A 26,115-nucleotide genomic window follows, 5' to 3' on the forward strand; every position below is an offset into this window, starting at 1 on the left:
GTATAAGCCCAATCGACCCAATCTCTCCTCATACGTAATTCCTGCCATCCCAGGTATCAGCCTGGTGAATCTTCGCTGCACTCCCTCCATGGCAAGAACATCCTTCCTCAGATAAGGCGACCAAAACTGTGTACAATACTCAAGGTGTGGTCTCACCAAGGCCCTGTACAACTGCAGCAAGACATCCTTGTTCCTGTACTCAAACCCTCTCGCTACGAAGGCCAACATACCATTTGCCTTCTTAACCGCCTGCTGCACCTGCATGCTTACCTTCAGCGACTGGTGCACAAGGACACCCAGGTCTCATTGCACCTCCCCTTCTCCCAATCTATTGCCGTTCAGATAATAATCTGCCTTCCTGTATTTGCCATCAAAGTGGGTAACCTCACATTTATCCACATTATACTGCAGCAGCCATGCATCTGCCCAATCACCCAGCCTGTCCAAAACGTACTGGAGTTTCTCGGCATCCTCCTCACAGCATACACGTCCACCCAGCTTTGTGTCATCTGCAAACTTGGAGATATTACATCTGGTTCCCTCGTCTAGATCATTAATATATATTGTGAATAGCTGGGGTCCTAGGACCGATCCCTGCGGTACCCCACTAGTCACTGCCTGCCACTCGGAAAAAGACCCGTTTATTCCAACTCTTTGCTCCCTGTCTGCCAACCAGTTCTCTATCCAAGTCAGTACCTTGCCCCCAATCCCATGTGCCTCAACTTTACACGCTAATCTCTTATGCAGGACCTTATCGAAAGCCTGCTGAAAGTCCAAATACACCACATCCACTGGTTCTCCCTTATCTTTTCTACCAGTTACATCCTCAAAAAATTCCAGTAGATTAGTCAAGCATGATTTACCTTTTGTAAATCCATGTTGACTTTGTTCGATCCTGTCAATGTTTCCCAAGTGCTCTGCTCTTACATCTTTTATAATGGACTCTAGCATTTTCCCCACTACCGATGTCAGGTTTACCGGTCTTTAATTCCCCGTTTTCTCTCTACCACCCTTTTTGAACAGTGGGGTAACATTAGCTACCCTCCAATCCATGGGAACTGTTCCAGAGTCTATAGAATTTTGGAAGATGATCAGCAATGCATCTACTATTTCTAGGGCCACTTCCTTAAGTACCCTAGGATGTAGACTATCAGGCCCTGGGGATTTGTCGGCCTTCAACCCCATCAATTTCCCAAACACCATTCCCCTACAAATATTGATTTCATTCAGTTCCTCCCTCTCATTAGACCCTATGGCCTAGAAATTCGGTTGGTAGCGCCAGCGATTAGCGCCTAAAGAGCCCGAGCATTGGGGCGTTCCCCAATTTTCGGGCGGGCGCAGTGAATATAGCGCCACCTCCCATATTGAGTATCCTTTTAGCGCCAGCGCTAACTCTTTGCGCGCGCCGGCGGGCGCAGGCAGATCATGACGTCATTTCAGTGTGCAACGCCTTTTTAGCGCCCCAGACCGGATATTCGGTGGCGCCCGCAACCTTTCCGCCTGGCGCTATTAGTGACAGTTGGATGGAGCGTTCCCAGGCCCTTCTCGGACTCGGGGGGCGCTGTTTAAAGGGGACAGCACTAGTATAAAAGCTGCAGCCATTTGGGCTGGCCATTCTGATCGTTGCTGGAGAGAGTTCCTGACCTTCTGTTGGACAGTAATTTTCTCATTGAGCCTTCGGAGGCACTGGCACTGGCAGCTTGAGGGCCCGGCTCCCGAGCTGGTGATGCAGCATCTGAAAGCAGGGAGGTGGAAGAGTGGCTTTAGCAAAAGGACTGCTTGGCAGCAAGGGATGCCAGATTGTGGAAAGGCTATAACATGGGTCCACAGTGAGAAAGCATGCTGGCGGGGGGAACAAGTGGAAGGAGACAGTTGTAAAAGGTGAGAACCTTACCATCGCTGTTGACAATGGGGTCGGCAGCTGCAGTAGTTACAGGACCACTCAGACGTCCTCCAAGAATCTGGTGGACTCTCTCCTCGAGATCTGTGAGAGTGACCACTTGTGGAGGTCCTCCACCGGTGCGAAGCTGGTCTTTGCCAATCCTCGCCAGCTTGGACTGCAGGGGAAAGGAGGGGAAGTTATGTTACATGATGCCCTGAGTGATCATCTCATGCCCCCCATGGTGGAAGAGCCCTTACATGATGCCCTGAGTGATCATCTCATGCCCCCCATGGTGCAAGAGCCCTTACATGACGCCTTGAGTCAAATGTGCATGTGCGTGCCCAGAAAGGGCCATGGGTGCTTGCTGGCAGATGGCCAATGGGGCACAGCCCACCCTGTAGCCATAAAGTCAGGTGCAAATGAAGGGATGCAGAAATTTGCAGAAACAACACTCACCCTCACGACCCGAGTGAGGTCGTTGAATTTCTTTCTGCATTGGACACGGCTCTTGGTCACCATGCTGCTGGAGTTGACCCTCTGGCATACATCCCTCCAAGCTTGTCGGTAGAGAACATCTCACCGGCGCTCCAGTGCGGCCACCAATTGCTCCAGAGCCTCATTGGTGAAGTGCTCTGCTCTCTGTCTCACCTTCTCCATCTGGTCCATGATTTTAGCGCCAGAGAAGGGCCTGCGCCGGTTCTGAGGCCTGCAAGGCGCAGAGTGTGGATGCTGAAGCTGACTGACCCACCCCTTTAAGAGCTGGCCGGCGCCTGGAAGTCTCGTGGTCATCGGTAATTGAGAGCACCTGCGCAGCGCCCGTCCGCTCCGATATTGGGTTGCGCTGGAAGTTTAGCACCTTAGGAGTCCCGTGTAACGCCTGAATTCGTGCCTCAATCACCTTTAGGGGCGATGCAACCCAATATCGCGCCAGGTGGCGATACGTTGCATCTGGCTATAAACTTTGCGCTGCGCCAATTCTAACGCCCCAAGCGGGGCTATACCCAATTTCTAGGCCTATGTTCCTTATCTAAGGAAGGATATACTTGCCTTGGAGGCGGTGCAATGAAGGTTCACTCGATTGATTCCTGGGATGAGAGGGCTGTCCTATGATGAGAGATTGTGTAGAATGGGCCGATACTCTCTGGAGTTTAGAAGAATGAGAGGTGATCTCATTGAAACATACAAGATTCTGAAGGGGATTGACAGGGTAGATGCTGAGAGGTTGTTTCCCTTGGCTGGAGTGTCTACAACTAGGGGGCATAGTCTCAGGAGAAGGGGTCGGCCATTTAAGACTGAGATGAGGAGGAATTTCTTCACTCAGAGGGTTGTGAATCTTTGGAATTCTTTGCCCCAGAGGACTACGAATGCTGAGTTGTTGAGTATATTCAAGGCTGAGATAGATAGATTTTTGGACTCTTGGGGAATCAAGGGAGATGGAGATCGGGCCAGAAAATGGAGATGAGGTCGAAGATCAGCCATGATCTTATTGAATGGCGGAGCAGGCTCGAGGGGCCATATGATCCTATTTCTTATGTTCTTACGTGCTGTACCTGCCCTGGGAGTTTTTGATGGAACAGTATAGAGGGATATAGTTTGATGTCCAACCTAAACAGGGTTAGAAGGGAGTTAGGTGAAGGGACTGTGAGCGTTAGATTGAAGGACACTTTTGAAGGTGAGAAGTAATGTGGTCAGATAGAGAACTCTAGGGAAAGAGTTCCAGAGTGTGGGAGCTGCCGGAGGACTGGGAATAGTGCAGCAATCTAGCAGAGCTGGGAAGCCCGGGCCCCTCAGGGTTGGGTCAGGCACAGTGGGTGGGAGATTTATTGTGGAGGCTGAGGAGATTGAAGCTGATGAGCTGAGCGATGGTGAGTCCATGGGGATAAACGAGGATGGGGGTGGATGGATGAGCGTGAAGGACGCAGAGAGGGCGGCGGAGTTAGATCTGGGCGAGATGGAGTCTACGAAGGGTGTAGCTCGGGAGGTCATCGCTGGAGGCTGGAGGAGACCAAGGCTGTAAAAAGGGTCGGGAACAGAAAGACTTGCATTTCTATAGCGCCTTTCAGGACCTCAGGCCATCCCAAAGCACTTCACAGCCAATTAAGTACTTTTTTGACCAGATAATCTGTTTTTAGTGATGCTGATTGAGGGATAAATATTGGCCCCAGGACACCGGGGAGAACTCCCCTTGCTCTTCTTCGAATACTGGCCGTGGGATCTTTGACATCCACCTGGGTGGGCAGACGGGGGCCTTGGTTTAACGTCTCATCTGAGAGACGAAGATGTGCGTGGAATGTCTGGGCTGGCGGAGGGGATTGAAGCTGCTCTTAGTGCACTGCAGGAGCTGCAGGCTGCGGATTGTTGGGTGTGTGAGGAGGGAGAAGGTTCGGAGCTAGGTTAATGGGGATTCTGTGCTGGTGGATCAGGATTGGCACCTGGAATGATTTCGCTGCCGGAACCAAGCCTGGAATTTATCTTCTTTCTTTCTTTGCTTCCAGTCAAGGATCTTCAGGAGAAACTGACGGCAGCTGAGGGAGCGCTGTGTGAAGCGGAGCGGGAACCAGTGGCCCCGCCTCCCCCACCTCCCCCACTGCCTCCCCCTACCCTGCCGACAGCCACAATCGAGTAAGCAAACTGACCGTCCAGGGCGACAGTGTCTTCCTCCCAGGCTCTGCTCACCTGCTCTCTTCTCGAATCTTTAATTCACAGCTTGTCCTTAGTTATTGCACCAACCCGGGGGTTCCCCGGAACTCACCCCCCGCACCTCCTCTCTCGCCCCCTCGCTCCTCGCCCCCTCTCCCCGTGCCCCCCTCTTACCCTCTCCCCCTGCCCCTTCTCCCCTCGCTCTATCCTCCCCCCGCGCCCCCTCTCCCCCTCTCCCCGCGCCCCCTCTCCCATCTCCCCGCACCCCCTTGTCCCTTTTCCCCCTTTCCCTCTCTTCTCTCACCCATCGTGTCTCAGTCCTCCCCTCCCTCAGTCTCTCCCACCCTCAGCAGTCTCCCCCTCCCTCACTCTCCTCCCTCACACTCCCCCGTCTCACTCTCCCCCTCCCTTGCTCTTCCCTCATTCCCCTCCCCTCGCCTTCTCTCCCTGCGTCCCCCTCTCCTCTCTCCTCATACCTCAGTCCTCCCCTCCTTCATTAGTCTCCCCCTCATTCTCCCCCACCCTCGCTCTCCCCATCCTCGTTCTCCCCCTCCCACGCCTCTCCCCCTCCCTCGCTCTCCCCCTCACTCTCCCCCCCCACTCTCCCCCCCTCGCTCTCCCCCCCCACTCTCCCCCCCTCGCTCTCCCCCTCCCCCACCCTCACTCTCCCCCTCCCTCGCCTCTCACCCTCCCTCGCCTCTCCCCTCCCCTCGCTCTCCCCTCCCTCGCTCTCCCCCTCCCTCACTTTTGCCTCCCTTGCTTTCGCCTCCCTCGCCTCTCCCCCTCCCTCGACTCTCCCCCTCCCTCGCTCTTCCCCTCCCTCCATCTCCTCACTCTCCTCTTCCTCTCCCTCACTCTCCCCTTCCTCTCCCTCACTCTCCCCTTCCCTCTCCCTCACTCACCCCCTCCACGCGCTCTCCCCCCTCCCCTCGCTCTCCCCTCGCTCTCCCCCTCCCCTCGCTCTCCCCATCCCCTCGCTCTCCCCCTCCCCTCGCTCTCCCCATCCCCTCGCTCACACCCTCACCTCGCTCTCTCCCTCCCTCACCCCTCCCCTCGCTCACCCCCTCCCTCGCTCTCCCCCTCCCTCCCCCTCCCACCCTTCCCCCTTCCACCCCTCCCCTCGCTCACCCCCTCCCTCGCTCTCCCCTCGCCCCTCTCCCTCTCCCCTTCCCCCTCCCCTCCCTCCCTCCCTCTCCCTCGTTCGCTCACACCCTCCCCTCGCTCTCCCCCTCCCTCGCTCCCTCTCCATCGCTCTCACACTTCCTCGCTCTCCCCCTCCCTCGCTCTCCCCCTCCCTCGCTCTCCCCCCTCCCTCGCTCTCCCCCTCCCCTCGCTCTCCCCCTCCCTCGCTCTCCCCCTCCCTCGCTCTCCCCCTCCCTCGCTCTCCCCCTCCCTCGCTCTCCCCCTCCCTCGCTCTCCCCCTCCCTCGCTCTCCCCCTCCCTCGCTCTCCCCCTCCCTCGCTCTCCCCCTCCCTCGCTCTCCCCCTCCCTCGCTCTCCCCCTCCCCTCGCTCTCCCCCTCCCCTCGCTCTCCCCCTCCCTCGCTCTCCCCCTCCCTCGCTCTCCCCCTCCCTCGCTCTCCCCCTCCCTCGCTCTCCCCCTCCCTCGCTCTCCTCCCCCTCCCTCGCTCTCCCCCTCCCTCGCTCTCCCCCTCCCTCGCTCCCCTCTCCATCGCTCTCACACTTCCTCGCTCTCCCCCCTCCCTCGCTCTCCCCCTCCCTCGCTCTCCCCCTCCCCTCGCTCTCCCCCTCCCCTCGCTCTCCCCCTCCCTCGCTCTCCCCCTCCCTCGCTCTCCCCCTCCCTCGCTCTCCCCCTCCCTCGCTCTCCCCCTCCCTCGCTCTCCCCCTCCCTCGCTCTCCCCCTCCCTCGCTCTCCCCCTCCCTCCCTCCCCTCTCCATCGCTCAATCTGCCTGCTAATTTAGCCCCAGGATTTGCCTTGTCCAGCCACTATTCTGATGTCCCTTGGCTTGCGTCCTGCTCCATTCCGCCTCGGCCCTGTCGCGCTCGGGAGGCCCTCGGCCCTCGGCCCTGTCGCGTTCGGGAGGCCCTCGGCCCTGTCGCGCTCGGGAGGCCCTCGGCCCTCGGCCCTGTCGCGTTCGGGAGGCCCTCGGCCCTGTCGCGCGCGGGAGGCCTTCGGCCCTCGGCTGAGTTGCTCAGTGTGAATTTTTGTGAAAAGTCCGCACTCTTGATGCTGATGCCATCGTGTGATTCCTCCACAGCCCCTTGGCGGATTTATTGCGGAGAAGACATAAGAATCAAAAGGAGACGAAGAGCAACAATGGTCAGTCTATCCCTCGTTGGGCGCGGCTGCCAGCTCCGAGGGAGCAATTGTTGGGATTCGGTTCCCCCACAACCCACCCCCCGGGGGGACTTCGAGCGGCTGGACAGGGACCGCGCTGGGCCAGGGGACCCGGTGCCTTGCTCTCTCAATAGTGCTGGTGGTCCCAGGGGTCTCAGTGGACCCGGTGGTGCCGAGAGTCCCGGGGGTCTCTGACATGAATCAGTCATTCATGAAAGAAAGACTTATGAACTAATACTGAGCGGCCTGCAGGTGGCGCTGTCCAGGGAGAGTATAAATACTCAGGCACGGGCCCAGCTTGCGCAGGACATTCTTAACAGGAACTAGTGAAGGACACAACTAGACCTCCATGTTGTAAAACAGTTGATTAAAGTTTTGTTTAATGCTTAGACCAAATGCCTAGTAGTTTTCTTACGTCAGTCTCATTGGTCCCGGGGTCTCAGTGGACCACCCGGTGGTGCCGAGAGTCCCGGGGGTCTCGTTGGTCTCGTGGACCCTGGGGTCTCGGTGGTGCTGGTGGTCCCAGAGATTGGTACAGTGAGGAGGTTTTAGGATCCACACTATCCTTCACCTCAATGCAGGATCAAGGAGCAGGAAACATAGAGACGTCACGAACGTAGTGTCTGAGAGATTGACAGCAATAACTCACAGATACAGAACAACTTGTATTTATACAGCGCCTTTCACATAGTAAGATGCCCCAAGGCGCTTCACAGGAGCATTCGCAAACACAATTTGACATCGAACCACAGAAGGAGATATTAGGGCAGGTGACTTGGTCAAAGAGGTAGGTTTTAAGGAGCGCCTTAAAGGAGGAGAGAGAGGCAGAGAGGTTTAGGGAGGGAATTCCAGAGCTTAGGGCCAAGGCTGGTGACATGGCTTCTCGCCACCACTCACAGCAGTCCCGGGTCAAACTATACCGAGTTCCTATACAGGTATCGGCCATGGCTCAGAAGGTTGTGGATCCAAGTCACACTCCAGGGACTTGAGCACAAAAACCTAGGCTGACACGCTAGTGCAGTGCAGCACTGTCGGAGGTGCCGTCTTTCGGATGTGACGTTAAACCGAGGCACCGTCTGCCCTTTCGGGTGGACATAAAAGATCCCACGGCCACTATTTGGAAGAAGAGCAGCGTAGTTCTCCCCGGTGTCCTGACCCAATATTTATCCCTCAACCAACATAACAAAAACAGATTATCTGGTCATTATCACATTGCTGTTTGTGGGAGCTTGCTGTCTGCAAATTGGCTGCCGCGTTTCCTACATTACAACAGTGACTACACTTCAAAAAGCACTTCATTGTCTGTAAAGCGCTTTGGGATGTCCTGAGGTGGTGAAAGGTGTAGTGTATGTACCTTGAAGAAGGAACTATATTCTGCAGCCCCTGTATACTGCAGTACCAGTAGTGACCACCCCTGTATATAAGCCTGTGCAGTAACTTTGTATAGTAGTTCCAGTTTTGTCTCCATTCAGTAAACACCTGTTATAACCAACTTCTGCAGTCCGTGTCTCAATTACACACGGACATTACAAAAGGCGCTATAGAAATTTAAAGAAAGTCTTGGATTTATATAGTGCGATGCCACTTTAAACACCAATTTGCCGATTTCCATTCTCTCATCTCTGCTCCCAGACTCGGACGGTCTCAGCACCCTCAAACTGAAAGCCGTGGATGAGATGATGGAGAGGATCAAAAATGGCGTTGTCCTGAAACCAGCGAAAAGGAGGATGGAGGTACGATGGGACTTGCAGTTCACCTGACGCATTGAATCATAGGATCTTACAGCACAGAAGGAGGCCATTCGGCCTGTCGTACCTGTGCCGGCTCTTTGAAAGAGCGCTCCACTTTAATCCCACTCCCCGCCAGCTTTCTCCCATGACCCTGCAAATCCGTCCTCTTCCAGTACACGGCCAATTGCCTTTTGAAAGTTCCGATGGAATCTGCCTCCACCTCTCTTCCAGGGAGTGCGTTCCAGATCACAACAACCCTCTGTGTGAAAATCTTTCCCCTCATTTCCCCTCTAGTGTTTTTGTCAATTATTTTTAATCTGTGACCTCTGGTTACCAACCCACTTGCCAGAGGAAACAGATTATTCCTACTTGCGCTATCCAAATCCCTCATTACTTGAACACCTCTATTAAATCTCCCGTTAACCTTCTCTGTTCTAAGAAGAACATAAGAACACAAGAAATAGGAGCAGGAATAGGCCACTTGGCCCCTCGAGCCTGCTCCGCCATTCAATAAGATCCTGGCTGATCTTGGGCTCAAAGCCACTTCCCTGCCCGCTCCCCATAACCCTTCACTCCCTTATCTTGTAAAAATTTGTCTATCTCCACTTTAAATGTATTTAATGACCCAGCCTCCACGGCTCTCTGGGGCAGAGAATTCCACAGATTTACGACCCTCAGAGAGAAGAAATTCCTCCTCATCTCAGTTCTAAAAGGGCGACCCTTTATTCTGAAACTCTGCCCCCGAGTTCTAGATTTCCCCACGAGGGGAAACATCCTCTCTGCATCTACCTTGTCGAGCCCCCTCAGTATCTTATATGTTTCAATAAGATCACCTCTCATTCTTCTAAACTCCAATAAGTATAGGCCCAACCTGCTCAACCTTCCTTCATAAGTCAACCCCCTCATCTCAGGAATTAACCTAGTGAATCGTCTCTGAACTGCCTCCAATGCAAGTATAGCCTTCCTTAAACAAGGAGACCAAAACTACACAGTACTTAAGGTGTGGTCTCACCAATACCTTGTACAGTTGTAGCAGGACTTCCCTGTTTTTATACTCCAATTCCCTTGAAATAAAGGCCAACATCCCATTTGCCTTTTTGATTACTTGCTGTACCTGCATGCTAACTTTTTGTGTTTCATGCACAAGGACCCCCAGGTCCCTCTGGACTGCAGCATTTTGTAATCTCTCTCCATTTAAATAATAATTAGCTTTTTTATTTTTCCTGCCAAAGTGGATAACCTCACACTTTCCCACATTATACTCCATCTGCCAAATGTTTGCTATAGCCCTTTGCAGATTCTTTGAGTCCTCTGCACAACTTGCTTTCCCACCCATCTTTGTATCATCCGCAAACTTGGCTACATTACACTCGATCCCTTCATCCAAGTCATTAATGTAGATTGTAAATAGTTGAGGCCCCAGCACCGATCCTTGTGGCACCCCACTAGTTACCGTTTGCCAACCAGAAAATGATCCATTTATCCCGACTCTCTGCTTTCTGTTAGTTAGCCAATTCTCTATCCATGCTAATATATTACCCCCAACTCCGTGAGCTCTTATCTTATGCAGTAATCTTTTACGTGGCACCTTATCGAATGCCTTCTGGAAATCCAAATACACGACATCCACTGGCTCACCCTTATCCACCCTGCGTGTTACATCCTCAAAGAACTCCAGCAAATTTGTTAAACATGATTTCCCTTTCATAAAACCTTGCTGACTCTGCTTGACTGCATTATGACTTTCCAAATGCCCTGCTACTGCTTCTTTAATGAAGGACTCCAGCATTTTCCCAACGACAGATGTTAGGCTAACTGGTCTATAGTTTCCTGCTTTCTGTCTCCCTCCTTTCTTAAATAGGGGGTTACATTTATGGTTTTCCAATCGGCTGGGACCTCTCCAGAATCCATGGAATTTTGGTAGATTACAACCAATGCATCCACTATATCTGCAGCCACTTCTTTTAAGACCCTGGGATGCTGGCCATCAGGTCCAGGGGACTTGTCATCCTTTAGTCCCATTATTTTATCAAGTACTTTTTCCTTAGTGATAGTGATTGTCTTTAGTTCCCCCCTCCCTGTGGCCCCTTGATTATCCATTATTGGGATGTTGTTAGTGTCTTCTACAGTGAAGACAGATACAAAATATTTGTTCAGAGTCTCTGCCATTTCCCTGTTCCCCATTATTAATTCCCCAGTCTCATCCTCTAGGGGACCAACGTTTACTTTAGCTACTCTCTTCCTTTTTATATACCTGTAGAAGTTATCACTTTCTGTTTTAATATTTCTTGCCAGTTTACTCTCATAATTCATTTTCTCTCTCTTTTTTTTGTGTCATCCTATGCCTTCATTTTCAATTTGATACCATCCTTTACTTCCTTAGTTAGCCACAGATGGTGCTCCCTTCTCTTAAAATCTTTCTCTCTCACTGGAATATATTTTTGTTGAGAGTTATAAAATATCTCCTTAAATGTCCGCCACTGCATTTCAACTGTCTTACCTTTTAATTTATTTTTCCAGTCCACTTTAGCCAGTTCTGCCCATTGTAATTGCCTTTGTTTAAGATCAGGACACTGGTTTGAGATAACCCTCCAACTGTCTCACCCTCCAACTGAATTTGAAATTCAACCATGTTATGATTACTCTTTCCTGGAGGATCCTTTACTATGAGATCATTTATTAATTCTGTCTCATTACACAGTACCAGATCCAAGATAGCCTGCTCCCTGGTTGGTTCCATTACATACTGTTCTAGGAAACCATCCCAGATACACTCTATGAACTCCTTCCCAAGGCTATCATGGCCAATTTGATTTGTTCAATCAGAACAATCCCAGCTTCTCCAGTCTCCCCACTGAAGTCCCTCATCCCTGGTATCATCCTGGTAAACCTCCTCTCCAAAGCCTTGACATCCTTCCTAAAGTGTGGTGCCCAGAATTGTACACAATACTCCAGCTGAGACCTTTGATTTGTAAAGGTTTAGCGTGACTTGCTTGTTTTTTTGCATTCAGTGCCCTTATTTACAGAGCCAAGTATTCCGTACGCTTTCTTAACCACCTGATCAACTTGTCCTGCTACCTTCAAAGACTGGTTCACTGATGTCCCTTTAGGGAAGGAAACCTGCCGTCCTTACCCGGTCTGGGCCTACGTGTGACTCCAGTCCCACACCGACGTGGTTGACTCGAAACTGCCCTCTGAAGTGGCCACTCAATTGTACCAAACCGTTCAAGAAGAAGGCAGCCTACCACCCTCTTCTCTGGGTATCTAGGTGATGCCCACATCCCACAAATGAATATTAAAAAAACCTGTCCTGCCCAGGGTGACTGATCGGCACTTGCTCTGTTCCTGCCCACAGCTCCAGGACCAGAAGCTTTCCAACAGTGAAAATGAAGAGGTTGCTGTGGACGGGCTCAAAGGGATACTGGTAGGTCGGGGACTGGTCTTTGGGTGAGAGGGAACGCTGGGGAAGGACTTGCCTGAAACCTTTTACTCCCTCGCACCCCTGTGAGTGCGGGCAACCCCAAGGGACGACTGGGGGGGGGCTGGGGGAGGGGAACCTGAACCCGAGATGTGGCCGGTTTGGCAGGAAGGGGAGCGAGCCGGGAATCCAGGGAACGCAGATTGACCCGGTGTGAATGCCGAGCCGGGAGCCACAGAGACCCAGAGGCCGTAAGCAGGCAACAGAGGTTCCTGGAAGCGAAATGGAGGCAGGTTCAAAGCCACCTGGACCAACCTCAAAATGATTGGTGGGTCATGAACTTCCCCCCTGCTCCTGACCCCGGACCCCCACGGGCTCCAGCATGGGATATTCTGGAAAGAGGGGAATGAAAGTCTCCCCATCTAATGAACTCTCCCAGCTCTGTGAAATATAGGAGGCTGAATGAGCCAATTGCCCACATTGAGGAGATGGAGACAGCCTGTAGCCCCGTGGTAACGTTCCCCGCCTCTGAGACCAGGGGTTCAGGGTTTCGAACCCCGCTCCAGACAGTCCCGGTGAGTGGGCAGCCCCTCTCCCCTCATAGCATGGGTTGTGGGAGCCCATTAAACCCTCCTGCTGTGTAGGACTGACCCCCTATCAGCCATTTGAGGGGCGTCGCATCACGGCCTGACAGACGGTTAATCAGCCCGCGATTCCTTCCACTTCTGCACACTGTTCTCCAAGGGAAGAGAGTGAGTAGATACGCAAACACCAACAACAACGTGCATTTATACAGCACCTTTAATGTAGCAAAACGTCCCACGGCGCTTCACAGGAGCGTAATTAGACAGAATTTGACACCGAGCCACACAAGGAGATATTAGGACAGGCGACCAAAAGCTGGGTCAAAGAGGTCGGTTTTAAGGAGCGTCTTAAAGGAGGAGAGAGAGGTGGAGAGGTTTAGGGAGGGAATTCCAGAGCTTAGGGCCCAGGCAGCTGAAGGCACGGCCACCAATGGTGGAGCGATTATAATCGGGGATGCTCAAGAGGCCAGAATTGGAGGAGCGCAGAGATCTCGGAGGCTTGTAGGCCTGGTGGAGATTACACAGATAGGGAGGGGGAGGGGGAGGGGGGAGAAGGATTTTAACACAAAGATGAGAATTTTAAAATTGAGGTGTTGCCGGACCAGGAGCTGACGTAGGTGAATGAGCCCAGGGGTGATGGGCAACGTTCGCTGTAAGCTGCACGGCCGCGCCCTGCTCCAGGGAACCCACACAGCCGACTCTTCAATGTACAAACCCCGCATGCGTGGAACTTTCAAAGGGACGATGCAGGGCCAAAAAAAATTATAAGGAACATTGGTGATGGGTGAACGGGACTTGGTGCGAGTTAGGATATAGGCAGCGGGGTTTTGGATGAGCGCATGTTTATGGAGGTGGAAGTAGGCGGTCTTAGTGATGGTGCGGATATGTGGTCGGAAGCTTATCTCAGGGTCAAATATGACACCAAGTTTGCGAACAGTGTGGTTCAGCCTCAGACAGTTGCTGGGAGAGGGATGGAGTCAGTGGCTAGGGAACGGAGTTTGTGACAGGGACCAAAGACAATGGCTTCGATCTTCCCAATATTTAGTTGGAGGAAATTTCTGCTCATCCAGAACTGGATGTCGGACAAGCAGAGTGACAAATCAGACGGTGGAGGGGTCGCGAGAGGTGGTGGTGAGGTAGAGCTGGGTGTGGTCAGCGTACATGTGGAAACTGACGCTGTGTTTTCGGATGATGTCACCGAGGGGCAACATGTAGATGAGAAATAGGAGGGGCCAAGGATAGATCCTTGGGGGACCCCAGAGGTAACGATGCGGGAGCGGGAAGAGAAGCCGTTGCAGGTGATTCTCTGGCTACGATTAGATAGATAAGAATGGAACCAGGCGAGTGCAGTCCCACCCAGCTGGACGACGGTGGAGAGGCATTGGAGAAGAATGGAGTGGTCAACCGTGTCAAAGGCTGCAGACAAGTCAAGAAGGACAGATCGAGAGGGATACTTTACCACAGTCACATAGCATGTATTTTGTGACTTTGATAAGGGTCGGTTCAGTGCTGTGCCAGGGGCAGAAACCTGATTGGAGGGATTCAAACATGGAGTTGCAGGAAAGATGGGCACAGATTTGGAAGGACTTTGGATTCCCAGCAATAATGGACAGGCCTCACGGCTGGTTTGCTCGGGTGTGGCTAAAGCAATGTAAATCCCACTTGTAGAACACGATGACCAACAGAAAGATCCGGCAATGCAGTTGGAAAAGTGAGAAGAAACGGAATGAGCTGGACACCATCTTGCTGAGGCGGAGAAAAGTGACAGACATGGCAGCAGGAGCCAGGAAGAAAGGCACGGAAAATCCAGGTATGGATCACAGAGAGACCAGGGCACAGAGACCAGGGCACAGAGACCAGGGCACAGAGACCAGGGTGGGGAGAGAGACCAGGGCAGAGAGACAGGGTGGGGAGAGAGACCAGGGCAGAGAGACAGGGTGGGGAAGAGAGATCAGCCCGAGACACAGAGACAGGGGGTGAGGAGAGAGACCAGCCCGGGACACAGAGACAGAGGGTGAGGAGAGAGACCAGCTCAGGACACAGAGAGAGAGGGGGTGGGGAGAGAGACCAGCCCGGGACACAGAGACAGAGGGTGAGGAGAGAGACCAGCCCAGGACAGAGAGAGAGAGGGGGTGGGGAGAGAGACCAGCCCGGGACACAGAGACAGGGGGTGAGGAGAGAGACCAGCCCGGGACACAGAGAGAGAGGGGGTGGGGAGAGAGACCAGCCCGGGACACAGAGACAGAGGGTGAGGAGAGAGACCAGCCCAGGACACAGAGAGAGAGGGGGTGGGGAGAGAGACCAGCCCGGGACACAGAGACAGGGGGTGAGGAGAGAGACCAGCCCGGGACACAGAGAGACAGGGGGTGGGGAGAGAGACCAGCCCAAGACACAGAGACAGGGGGTGAGGAGAGAGACCAGCCCGAGACAGGGAGAGAGAGAGAGGGGGTGAGGAGAGAGACCAGCCCGAGACAGGGAGAGAGAGAGAGAGGGGGTGAGGAGGGAGACCAGCCCGAGACACAGAGATAGACAGGGGGTGAGGAGAGAGACCAGCCCGAGACACAGAGAGACAGGGGGTGAGGAGAGAGACCAGCCCGAGACACAGAGAGACAGGGGGTGGGGAGAGAGACAGGGGGTGGGGAGAGAGACAGGGGGTGGGGAGAGAGACCAGCCCGAGACACAGAGAGAGAGAGGGGGTGAGGAGAGAGACCAGCCCGAGACACAGAGAGAGACAGGGGGTGAGGAGAGAGACCAGCCCGAGACACAGAGACAGGGGGTGCGGAGACAGCCCAAGACACAGAGAGAGAGAGGGGGGGTGGGGAGAGAGACCAGCCCGAGACACAGAGAGAGAGGGGGTGAGGAGAGAGACCAGCCCGAGACACGGGGAGAGAGAGGGGGTGAGGAGAGAGACCAGCCCGAGACACGGAGACAGGGGGTGAGGAGAGAGACCAGCCCGAGACACAGAGAGACAGGGGGTGAGGAGAGAGACCAGCCCGAGACACAGAGAGACAGGGGGTGGGGAGAGAGACAGGGGGTGGGGAGAGAGACCAGCCCGAGACACAGAGAGAGACAGGGGGTGAGGAGAGAGACCAGCCCGAGACACAGAGAGACAGGGGGTGCGGAGACAGCCCAAGACACAGAGAGAGAGAGGGGGGGTGGGGAGAGAGACCAGCCCGAGACACAGAGACAGGGGGTGAGGGGAGAGACCAGCCCGAGACACGGGGAGACAGGGGGTGAGGAGAGAGACCAGCCCCAGAGACAGAGGGTGAGGAGAGAGACCAGCCCGAGACACGGGGAGACAGGGGGTGAGGAGAGAGACCAGCCCGGGACACAGAGACAGGGGGTGAGGAGAGAGACCAGCCCGAGACACAGAGAGACAGGGGGTGAGGAGAGAGACCAGCCCGGGACACAGAGACAGGGGGTGAGGAGCGAGACCAGCCCGGGACACAGAGACAGGGGGTGAGGAGAGAGACCAGCCCGAGGCACAGAGACAGGGGGTGAGGAGAGAGACCAGCCCGAGACACAGAGACAGGGGGTGAGGAGAGAGACCAGCCCGGGACACAGAGACAGGGGGTGAGGAGAGAGACCAGCCCGAGGCACAGAGACAGGGGGTGAGGAGAGAGACCAGCCCGAGACACAGAGACAGGGGGTGAGGAGAGAGACCAGCCCGGGACACAGAGACAGGGGGTGAGGAGAGAGACCAGCCCGAAACACAGAGACAGGGGGTGGGGAGAGAGACCAGCCCGAAACACAGAGACAGGGGGTGGGGAGAGAGACCAGCCCGGGACATGGAGACAGGGGGTGAGGAGAGAGACCAGCCCGGGACATGGAGACAGGGGGTGAGGAGAGAGACCAGCCCGGGACACGGAGACAGGGGGTGAGGAGAGAGACCAGCCCGGGACATGGAGACAGGGGGTGAGGAGAGAGACCAGCCCGGGACATGGAGACAGGGGGTGAGGAGAGAGACCAGCCCGGGACACGGAGACAGGGGGTGAGGAGAGAGACCAGCCCGGGACACAGAGACAGGGGGTGAGGAGAGAGACCAGCCCGGGACACAGAGACAGGGGGTGAGGAGAGAGACCAGCCCGAGACACAGCGACAGGGGTTGGGGAGAGAGACCAGCCCGAGACACAGCGACAGGGGTTGGGGAGAGAGACCAGCCCGAGACACAGAGACAGGGGGTGAGGAGTGGGGTCAGTGAGGGGTGGGGGGGTCTGTGAGGGGGGTCAGTGAGGTGGGGCGGGGCGTCAGTGAGGAACACGAGCAGAGAGGTATTGATGTAACAGAAATAGAGACAGAACTGGTTATGATTGAAATAGTCAGCGAGAGAGAAAAACAAAAAGAGACAGAGAGGAACAGAAAGTGAGAGGCAGAGAGTGAGAGAGACAAATCGAGAGAGAGAAAGGGGGAATGAGAGAGAGAGAGAGACAGAAAGCGAGAGGCAGAGAGCGAGAGACTGAGCGAGAGAGACAGAGAAACAGAGTGAAAGAGGGAATGAGAGAGACAAAGAGACAGAAAGCGAGAGGCAGAGAGACTGAGCGAGAGAGAGAGAGAGACAGACAGAAAGAGAAGGAGGGACAGAGAGGGCGAGAGAGAGGGAATGAGAGAGTGAGAGAGACAGAGACTCTCACACAGAGTGAGGGAGAGACTCATGAACTCGTGTGCAGTGTATTTTCTCTGTTTCCCGGCAGCAGCAGCAGAGCCTCAGGGAGAGGGAGAGGGAGGGGATCCTGCCAGCCCGAGACTGCCCGGAGCTGCCGACAGCAGCAACCCGTGGAAGGGGTTGAAGCGAGCAGGATGGACGCAGCAGGGCCGGAGAACGTCGGAGATCACCGCTCTCAACGGAAAGTCACACGGCACGGGGGACCCAGCAACACAGCCCCTCCCCGCCCAGTGAGGAACAGGGACCACCCACCCGGGGATCGATGTCCCCATCCCCATCCCATCCCCAGCATCCCCTCCCATCCCCCATCCCCATCCCTGCCCCATACCCTCCGTCCCCTCCCATCCCCAACCCTTACCCACCCACCATCCTCCTCCCAGTCCCCACCCCTCCCAATCCCCCCTCTCCACCATCCTCATCCCACCCCCAACCCATAAGAACATAAAAACATAAGAAACAGGAGCAGGAGTCGGCCATTCGGCCCCTCGAGCCTGCTCCGCCATTCAATAAGATCATGGCTGATCCAATCTTGTCCTCAACACCACTTTCCTGCCCGCTCCCCATAACCCTCGACTCCCTTGTAGTTTAAATGCCTGCCAATCACCGCCTTAAATATATTCAGTGACTCCGCCTCCACAGCTCTCCGGCGCAGAGAATTCCAAACATTCACGACCCTCAGAGAAGAAATTCCTCCTCATCTCCGTCTTAAATGGGCGACCCCTTATTCTGAAACTATGCCCCCTAGTTCTAGATTCCCCCACGAGGGGAATCCACCCTGTCGATCCCCCTCAGAATCTTATATGTTTCAATAAGATCCCCTCTCATTCCTCTAAACTCCACTGAGTATAGGCCCAACCTGCTCAACCTTTCTTCATACGTCAACCCCTTCATCTCCGGAATCAACCTCGTGAACCTTCTCTGAACTGCCTCCAATGCAAGTATATCCTTAAATATGGAGACCAAAACTGTACGCAGTGCTCCAGGTGCAGTCTCACCAGCGCCCTGTAAAGATGCATCAAAACTTCCCTACTTTTAGACTCCATCCTCCTTGCAATAAAGGCCAACATTCCATTAGCCTTCCTAATTACTTGCTGTACCTGCATGCTAACCTTTTGTGTTTCATGTACTAGGACCCCCAGATCCCTTTGTACCGCAGCATTTTGTAATCTCTCCCCATTTAAATAATAATTTGCTTTTTCATTCTTCCTTCCAAAGTGGATAACCTCGCATTTTCCCACATTGTACTCCATCTGACAAATTCTTGCCCATCACTTAACTTATCTATATCCTTTTGCAGACTTTGTGTCCTCCTCACTACTTGCTAACCCACCTATCTTTGTATCATCAGCAAATTTGGCTACATTACACTCAGTCCCTTCATCCAAGTCATTAATATAGATTATAAATAGTTGAGGCCCCAGCACTGATCCCTGTGGCACCCCACTAGTTACAGTTTGCCAACCTGAAAATGACCCATTTATCCCGACTCTCTGTTTTCTGTTAGTTAGCCAATCCTCTGTGCATGCCAAAATATTACTCCAACCCAGTGAGCTCTTATCTTATGCAGTAACCTTTTATGTGGCACCTTATCGAATGCCTTCTGAAAATCCAAATACACCACATCTACTGGTTCCCCTTTATCCACCCTGTTTGTTACATTCTCAAAGAACCCTAGCAAATTTGTCAAACACGATTTCCCTTTCATAAAACCATGTTGACTCTGTTTGATTGTTTATGATTTTCTAAATGTCCTGCTATTACCTCCTTAATAATGGATTCCAGCATTTTCCCAATGACAGATGTTAGGCTAACTGGCCCATAGTTTCCTGCTTTCTGTCTCCCTCCTTTCTTGAATAGGGGCGTTACATTTGCGGTTTTCCAATCCGCTGGACCTCTCCAGAGTCCAGGGAATTTTGGTAGATTACAACCAATGCATCCACTATCTCTGCAGCCACTTCTTTTAAGACCCTAGGATGCAGGTCATCAGGTCCAGGGGACTTGTCGGCCTTTAGCCCCATTAGTTTGCCTGGTACTTTTTCTCTAGTGATAGAGATTGTTTTAAGTTCCTCCCTCCCTATAGCCCCTTGATTATCTTATTATTATTGGGATGTTTTTAGTGTCTTCTACCGTGAAGACCGATCCAAAATAATTGTTTAGAGTCTCTGCCATTTCCTATTATTAATTCCCAAGTCTCATCCTCTAAGAGACCAACGTTTATTTTAGCTACTCTCTTCCTTTTTATATACCTGTAGAAGCTCTTACTGTCTGTTTTTATACTATTTGCTAGTTTACTCTCATATTCTATCTTCTCCCTCTTTATAATTTTTTTAGTCATCCTTTGCTGGTTTCTAAAAATTTCCCAATCCTCTGGCCTACCACTAATCTTCGCAACATTGTTTGCCTTTTTTTTCCAATTTGATACCATCCTTAACTTCCTTAGTTAGCCACGGATGGTGCATCCTTCTCGTAGAGCCTTTCTTTCTCACTGGAATATATCTTTGTTGAGATTTATGAAATATCTCCTTAAAATGTCTACCACTGCTGATCTACTGTCTTACCCTTTAATCTATTTTCCCAGTCCACTTTAGCCAACTCTGTCCTCATACCCTTGTAATTGCCTTTATTTAAGTTCAGGACACTAGTTTCAGACCCAAGTTTCTCACCCTCAAACTGAATTTGAAATTCTACCATGCTATGATCACTCTTTCCTAGGGGATCCTTTACTATGAGATCATTAATTAATCCTGTCTCATTACACATTACCAGATCTAAAATAGCCTGCTCCCTGGTTGGTTCCTCAACGTATTGCTCTAAGAAACCATCTTGAATACATTCTATGAATTCATCCTCAAGGCTACCCTTGCCAATTTGATTTGTCCAATGTATATGATGATTAAAATTGCCCATGATTATCGCAGTACCTTTCTTACAAGCCCCCATTATTTCTTGACTTATACGCCCATCTCCCCAGCCCATCCCCAATACAAACCCACTCACAATCCCCCTCCCCAACCCACTCCCACCCTCACCCTCCATTGCCCCCATCCCTCCATCCACCATAGCCCCCATCCCCACCCCTCCACCACAGCCCCATCCCCACCTCCACCCTCCATAGCCCCCATCCCCACCTCCACCCTCCACAGCCCCCATCCCCACCTCCACCCTCCACAGCCCCCATCCCCACCTCCACCCTCCACAGCCCCCATCCCCACCTCCACCCTCCACCCTCCATTGCCCCCATTCCCACCCTCACCCTCCATTGCCCCCATTCCCACCCTCACCCTCCATTGCCCCCATTCCCACCCTCACCCTCCATTGCCCCCATCCCACCCTCACCCTCCATTGCCCCATCCCACCCCCACCCTCCATAGCCCTCACCCCCACCCTCCATAGCCCTCACCCCACCCCCACCCTCCATAGCCCTCACCCCACCCCCACCCTCCATAGCCCTCACCCCACCCCCACCCTCCATAGCCCACATCCCACCCCCACCCTCCATAGCCCTCACCCCACCCCCACCCTCCATAGCCCTCACCCCCACCCTCCATAGCCCACATCCCACCCCCACCCTCCCCCTCCATAGCCCTCACCCCACCCCCACCCTCCCCCTCCATAGCCCTCACCCCCACCCTCCATAGCCCCCATCCCATCCTCACCCACCATAGCCCCCATCCACCATAGCCGCATCCCACCCCTCACCCTCACCCTCCATTGCCCCATCCCACCCCTCACCCTCCATTGCCCCATCCCACCCTCAGAGCCCCCACCCTCCATAGCCCCCGCCCCCACCCCTCACCCTCCATTGCCCCATCCCACCCTCCATAGCCCCCGCCCCCCATAGCCCCCGCCCCCACCCCCGATAGCCCCCATAGCCCCCGCCCTCACCCTCCATAGCCCCCGCCCTCCATAGCCCCCGCCAGCCCCCGCCCCCCACAGCCCCCGCCCCCGCCCCCGCCCTCCATAGCCCCCGCCCTCCATAGCCCCAGCCCTCCATAGCCCCCGCCCTCCATAGCCCCCGCCCTCCATAGCCCCCGTCCCCACCCCCACCATCCATAGCCCCCGTCCCCACCCCCACCATCCATAGTCCCCACCCCCACCATCCATAGCCCCGTCCCCACCCCCACCATCCATAGCCCCCGTCCCCACCCCCACCATCCATAGCCCCCGTCCCCACCCCCACCATCCATAGCCCCCGTCCCCACCCCCACCATCCATAGCCCCCGTCCCCACCCCCACCATCCATAGCCCCCGTCCCCACCCCCACCATCCATAGCCCCCACCCCCACCATCCATAGCCCCCGTCCCCACCCCCACCATCCATAGCCCCCACCCCCACCATCCATAGCCCCCATCCCCACCCCCACCCTCCATTGCCCCATCCCACCCCCACAGCCCCCATCCCACCCCCACCGCCCCATCCCACCACTCACCCCTCACCCTCCATTGCCCCATCCCACCCCCACCCTCTATAGCCCCCATCCCACCCCCACCCTCTATAGCCCCCATCCCACCCCCACCCTCTATAGCCCCCATCCCACCCTCACCCTCCATAGCCCCCATCCCACCCTCACCCTCCATCCCACCCTCACCCTCCATAGCCCCCATCCCACCCTCACCCTCCATAGCCCCATCCCACCCCTCCACAGCCCCATCCTCACCCCCCACCCTCCATAGCCCACATCCCACCCACCATAGCCCCATCCCCAGCCCCCACAGCCCCCATCCCATCCACCCCCCAACTCCATTGCCCCCTCCATTGCCCCCATCCTTTTTAACAGACACGGACACCAGACATCAGTCAGGAAAAGCAACAGCAAACCGGGAACAACTGGGAGGAGCAGGAAGACTGGAAGGGACAAAGTATCTCCACACCGTTGGCCAGGCAGATCAGCGAGACCGCCCCCCCAGCCCACGGGTCTTTCTGTCATTTCTGTAACAACAGCTGAACAGAATTTCAAGTGACTGCACCGCGTGACTCTCGCGTTTCTCCGCCTTCTGTATTTTTGGTCTGATTTGGAATAAAGCAGCTTATGCAGCTATTATAAAAAGAGTGTCTCACTGAGTGTTGAATCCACCCACCTTCGGACCAATTTACTGAATATACCTGCTCGGAGGTCAGGCCCCACCATCAGGGTGTCTCAGGGCTCAATTTTAACTCAGCTGTCAGGCGGGCTTTGAGGCGTGTTTGGGGGGGGGGGGGGGGGGGGGTAAAAAAAAAAAAAACAAACATCGCAAAAACTGGGGGTCGGGACCCCCCCCAGCGCCTGGTTCCCGGCCCAGAGCCATTTTAACCCAGGCATGTCCGATGGTCCCGAATCAGTCCCACCTGTTGCAGGCGGGACTGGTCTTTAGGGCCCTTAAGCAGCACTGATTGGCCTTTATAATCCCATTTTAACAGGCCCTTGCCTGTTTAACCCTTTTCCCACGTAAAACACGCCTGGTGGGGATGACGCCTGTGAAACCTGGCATGAGCACTATTGGCTTGTTGACTATCAGCTGCAGGTCAACCATTAAAGAGGAGATTTGATCAGCAATCATTTGCAGGTGACAGGACTTTGTTGTCTCAGGCCTGGGGCAACTTTTACCAGGCTTAACCACACCTGTGGAAGGTTGGAGCCTCACACACTTCTCCAGTGTGACCTCCTGCGAAACCCCTCTCGCCACCCTCACTCAGCGCTTCCTCAACTGAGGCATCTACCAGAAGCATGGGAGGCCTTTTTTTCCTTCCCTTCTTAGCATTAGAGGAGCTCCAGCCCCATTCGCGAAATGACACGCGTCACAACTGCAGCAGTTGCCATCAGAATTTTTATGCAAAACAAACAACTGATGGCATTTTTACAGAATACACAACATTTCACCCAAGTGACTACCCTTGTGACTATTTGTGCTTTATTTTCCTCTTACGCGTGCTCCTATATAATGGTTCCCCTGTGGCTTCAGCAGATGTGGAGGCCCCTTGCTCACTTTCCTGCTGCTCCCGTCTCGACACCTTTGGCGGGCGTCCTCTGGGGTGGCGAGCCTGTGAGTGCTCGTCAGCAGTCAGCTGCTCCTGTGGCTGTGCAGGAGTTGAGACGTCTATCTCAGTTGGGTGTGGACTCCGGCGGGGCTCTGACCGAGGGCTCTGCAGTGGCATGGAAGTGTGAGCGCTTGGAGAGGAGCCCCCACTTCCTTGAGGTCTGCCACCAACCTCCCTCTCATGGGTCAGGTTCCCCTCAGTGCCTGCAAGTGGCTTGAGAGCAGCTTGCTGCACATCAGGGGGGCCATGGGGACCCGTATCTGCAATGGCAGTCCTACTCAGAAGGACTTCCATGAAGGTCTGGTTTCGCTGTTCAATAGATGCCCATCGCTCCTCAAGAGAGATCATTCTAGTCTGAACAATGACCGTGTTTTCCATACCCTGGCAACTAACCTCCTCCATGGCCGTAGCCCTCCTCTCCTCTACCGTAGCCAGCCTTACCACGGAGGCAGCAATCATTTCCACGTAGGTAGCCATCTTTTCCGTGTTGATGCGTTCATGCGCCAATGACTCCACAAAGGCTCTGCTCATGTTCGCTATGGACTCCCCCATTCGCTCCACACTCACAGCGACCCTAGAGACAAAACCTGCCAGAGACGCCTGCATCTGTGCCTGGAGTTCCATCACCTCTGATCTTACGGATGGACCCAGAGGCAGAGGGTCGACATGCAGCGGAGCCGAGCTGGCAGAGTCCTGCGCCCTCCGACGAGGACTCTCCACTGCTGTCCCTGTCTCCACAATCTGCTGATGCTCACTTGTGAGCTGTGATACACTAGCTGATAACTCTACTCTATGTCCCGAAGGTCCCACTGAGGTGTGTGTGTCTGCGCTGGTGCTGGGTGTGCTTATTTCTGCTGACGCTGCGCCCTCAGAGGTTGCGAATTCCTGAGGAGTTTGGCATCTCAGGCTCTTCCTCCTGCACAGTGGGGACGGGGGCTCTCGATGGTCCTGTGGGGGAGTCAAGGAAAAAGTTAGAGATGTGATGCCAAGGTTACATGCACATTGCATTTTGCAGATGATCATAAGTCCAAATGATGTAGCTTCAGAATCATTTTCAGCAACTCATGCAATGCCAATGAGAGAGATGGAAAACTATTCTGTCACCAGCTTAAGGGGATGCACCTGTTTGTCCTTTCCCAACTTCCGCATCTATGTCAGCTCCGACAATTTCCAGGACGCCTTCCTCCCAGGGGGTGAGCTGGGCTAATGAGGGTGGCCCTCCTCCTGTCCTGGCTCGTGCTCTCCTGTTGTGAGCTCTCTTTTCCTGCAATGAGGGAGACAAGTGGAGGTTGAGTGAGAATGAAGGAGTGAGTGCAGAGATTGCATAGCAGAGTTACTTAGAAGGAGACAAAGATGGAGTGAGGTTGCAAGACCAAGGGCCCTCCCTGTGTGTTGTCAGTTGTGTTCAAAGCGTCAGAGTGAGAGGGAGTGCGAGGGCTGCATGGTGGAATAGTTATGTGATTGTGAGCATAGAGAGAGAGGGAATGGCTAAGGGTGCATGGATGTCAGTGTCTAGTGGGATGTGGAGGAAGAGATTGCTAAAGCGGAGTGCTGGTGGGGAAAGGCAATGGGGATCAGATTGAGGGTGATGGAAACTTCATACTTACTTTCCAGTGCGATGAAGGTCATGGAATCTTTTCGTGCACTGCATCCAGGTGTGCCGTGTGAGCCCCAAGGAGTTGACTTCCCCAGCCACCTGTAGCCACACAGCTTTGGTCTGACTGGGAGGCCTCCTCCTCCCAGAAGAAGAGAACAGGACCTCCCTGTGGGCCCTAGCACCATCCAGCAATGCCTGGAGTGAAGCTTCATCAAATTTGGGGGCAGCTCTTGCCCTCCTGCCCTCCTGCCCTCCTGCTGGCCGTTGTTCCTGTAGGCTCCTGTGCCATCTCAATGGTGAAGCTTGGAAGCCTACAGAAGAAGCAAGGCTTGCTGTGGACCTTAAAAGCAGCAGCAATGATGACATCATATTCTGTGACTTTCTGACTGGAAATACTCAATTGCCAAGGCTTCCCTTACGCTGGAAATCAATTGGCCAATTGAGTTAAAATTGCATCAATCTCACAGAACCATTTAGGTTCGTGTGGGAAACACTAAATTCGGGGAACCCGACAATTCCCCGCACCTGAATTAAAATCGACCCCTCAGTGTTCCACTCCGCTTCCCACTACCACCCCACCCCCAGCGGGGACAGTGCAGTCTGGGTCGACTTCTTTAAAATAAGCAGCCACCAAACAGCTTAATGTACATTTGGAACCCCTGAAGATCGCTGTGGATTAATTCATCACAATAGGATGGATACAAAGTAAAGCTCCCTCTACACTGTTCCATCGAACACTCCCAGGGCAGGTACAGCACGGGTTAGATACAGAGTAAAGTTCCCTCTACACTGTCCCATCAAACACTCCCAGGGCAGGTACAGCACGGGTTAGATACAGAGTAAAGTTCCCTCTACACTGTCCCATCAAACACTCCCAGGGCAGGTACAGCACGGGTTAGATACAGAGTAAAGTTCCCTCTACACTATCCCATCAAACACTCCCAGGGCCAGTACAGCACGGGTTAGATACAGAGTAAAGCCCCCCCTACACTGTCCCATCAAACACTCCCGGGGCAGGTACAGCACGGGTTAGATACAAAGTAAAGCTCTGTCAAATCTGACCCAGAACAACCCAATGCAAAGCCATCCTGTACAATAGAGAATACCAAAATAACACAACCCAGAAGCGAGCAACACGGGACAGCCCGACCTCACTCAACAACACACACACAGTGTCCTGAGCAACTGAGTCGCCTCAGCTAACAGAGGCTTGCTTTCATCTCTTTATTGCACCACTTCCTTTAATGTTTTTCAGCTGCAAACAATGGAAATATATATATCCCTGTC

At 54.0% G+C, this 26,115-nt stretch overlaps 1 protein-coding gene across 1 annotated transcript in view; it reads left to right on the plus strand.

Moving 5' to 3' along the window:
• Positions 1-20,772, plus strand: part of LOC147123798 (shootin-1-like) — an 86,770-nt gene extending 65,998 nt beyond the window's left edge. Inside the window, exons 11-16 of the mRNA XM_085976159.1 lie at positions 4,378-4,504; positions 6,741-6,802; positions 8,453-8,553; positions 11,906-11,974; positions 14,221-14,362; positions 17,244-20,772. Coding sequence (XP_085832285.1) covers positions 4,378-4,504; positions 6,741-6,802; positions 8,453-8,553; positions 11,906-11,974; positions 14,221-14,362; positions 17,244-17,449 — 707 coding nt within the window. The 3' untranslated portion in view covers positions 17,450-20,772. The remainder of the gene's footprint in view (positions 1-4,377; positions 4,505-6,740; positions 6,803-8,452; positions 8,554-11,905; positions 11,975-14,220; positions 14,363-17,243) is intronic.
• The last annotated feature ends 5,343 nt before the right edge of the window (positions 20,773-26,115 follow it).

Source organism: Somniosus microcephalus, chromosome 2 (genome assembly GCF_052327205.1).
Source record: "Somniosus microcephalus isolate GS21.2 chromosome 2, FLI_Smic_1.0, whole genome shotgun sequence".
In the NCBI taxonomy this organism is placed as follows: domain Eukaryota; kingdom Metazoa; phylum Chordata; class Chondrichthyes; order Squaliformes; family Somniosidae; genus Somniosus; species Somniosus microcephalus.